This window comes from Otolemur garnettii, unplaced genomic scaffold (genome assembly GCF_000181295.1).
Source record: "Otolemur garnettii isolate 467f Iridium unplaced genomic scaffold, OtoGar3 scaffold00008, whole genome shotgun sequence".
In the NCBI taxonomy this organism is placed as follows: domain Eukaryota; kingdom Metazoa; phylum Chordata; class Mammalia; order Primates; family Galagidae; genus Otolemur; species Otolemur garnettii.
The window spans coordinates 14,901,286-14,902,569 of record NW_003852403.1 but is presented as its reverse complement, the minus strand read 5'-3'; the positions used below and the strand labels follow the sequence as shown (position 1 = coordinate 14,902,569).

The following is a 1,284-nucleotide window of genomic DNA, read 5'->3' as shown; positions in this document are numbered from 1 at the left end:
CTCCCGCCTCCCAAGTAGCTGGGACCACAGGCACCCGCCACAACGCCTGGCTATTTTTTGGTTGCAGCCATTATTGTTGTTTGGCGGGTCTGGACTGGATTCGAACCTGCCACCTTAGGTGTATGTGGCTGGCGCCTTAGCTGCTTGAGCCACAGGTGCCGAGCCTTTTGTCTGTTTTTCCTATGAGATCTAGGCAATGTGAGGGCAGGACCATGTTCCTTTCACCCCCATTTCCCTATTCCCTATTGCCTGGACGCCTCTGAGCTATCTGGGTGACCCTTCTGTGGCTCTCACTTGCCAGGGCTGCTACTTCCTGGTGCGGGATGTTACTGAGAAGACGGATGTGCTGGGCACTGTGGGGAGCTGTGGGGCTCCCAACTTCCGGCAGGCGCAGGGCGGGCTTGCTGTGTTTGGCATGGGACAACCCAGCCTCTTGGGGTTCAAGAAGGTCCTCCAGAAACTCCAGAAAGATGGCCATAAGGTAAGCACACTGGTTTCCAGGCAGGGAGAAAGAGGCTCCTGGGAGGGGCCTGGCTGAGTGCTGGAGAGGGTTGATATTGGCCTAGACCAGTTCCTGCCAGGTCTTAGCTACTACGATGGTTGTTGTGGTTGGGAAATTGTGGTGAATGCTTATTACACTGTTCTGAGTGGACATGGGAGCCTGAGGTCAGAGCCCTCTACAAACCCCATTTTGGGAGCCTTAGAAGAAGCAAGGGGTGTGACAGGGTGACAAGAGGGTTCAGCCTCTCTTTTAATTCAAGAGCTTGCCAAGTGATCATCACAGCTAACACTTATTTCCTCATGTCAACCCCATGAGGGAGGATTAGTTCATCTCCCATTTTACAGAGGAGGAAACCGAGGCCTGAGGGGCTAAGTGACTTGTTCAAGGTCACCAGCTCATGAGTGGTGCTCTAAGACCATCACTCAGGCAGCTGGGCTCCCTGTGCCTGCTTTCAGTGACTCCTTTTGTCTGTGAGGTGGGACTTTGCCCTTCTCCAGGATGGAGACTGAAGGTCTGCTGTGCTGCAGGCTCCTTAGGGAGCAGCCCGCTTCTAAATTACTCTGTGGTGAGGGTGGTGAGGCCTTGAATGAATGAGAGTTGAGGGGGTGTTGGCTGTACAGGTCCCATCATCCCAGCTTATCACAAGTTCCTAGAGGGTGAAGTCTGCCCGTGTCTTCCTCTGCCTGTGCAGTGCTCAGTATGACTGATTGCATGGTGGTGGTCATGGGCTTTTGTTTCTTCAGCTGGTATTTATCAAGCACCTGATTTTTTTTTTTTTTTTT

The 1,284-nt window shown here is 52.9% G+C and overlaps 1 protein-coding gene across 1 annotated transcript in view; it reads left to right on the top strand.

The window, feature by feature from the left end:
• The window catches only part of PALD1 (phosphatase domain containing, paladin 1), an 85,951-nt gene that overhangs the window by 48,172 nt on the left and 36,495 nt on the right, over positions 1-1,284 (top strand). Inside the window, exon 4 of the mRNA XM_023509606.1 lies at positions 302-481. Coding sequence (XP_023365374.1) covers positions 302-481 — 180 coding nt within the window. The remainder of the gene's footprint in view (positions 1-301; positions 482-1,284) is intronic.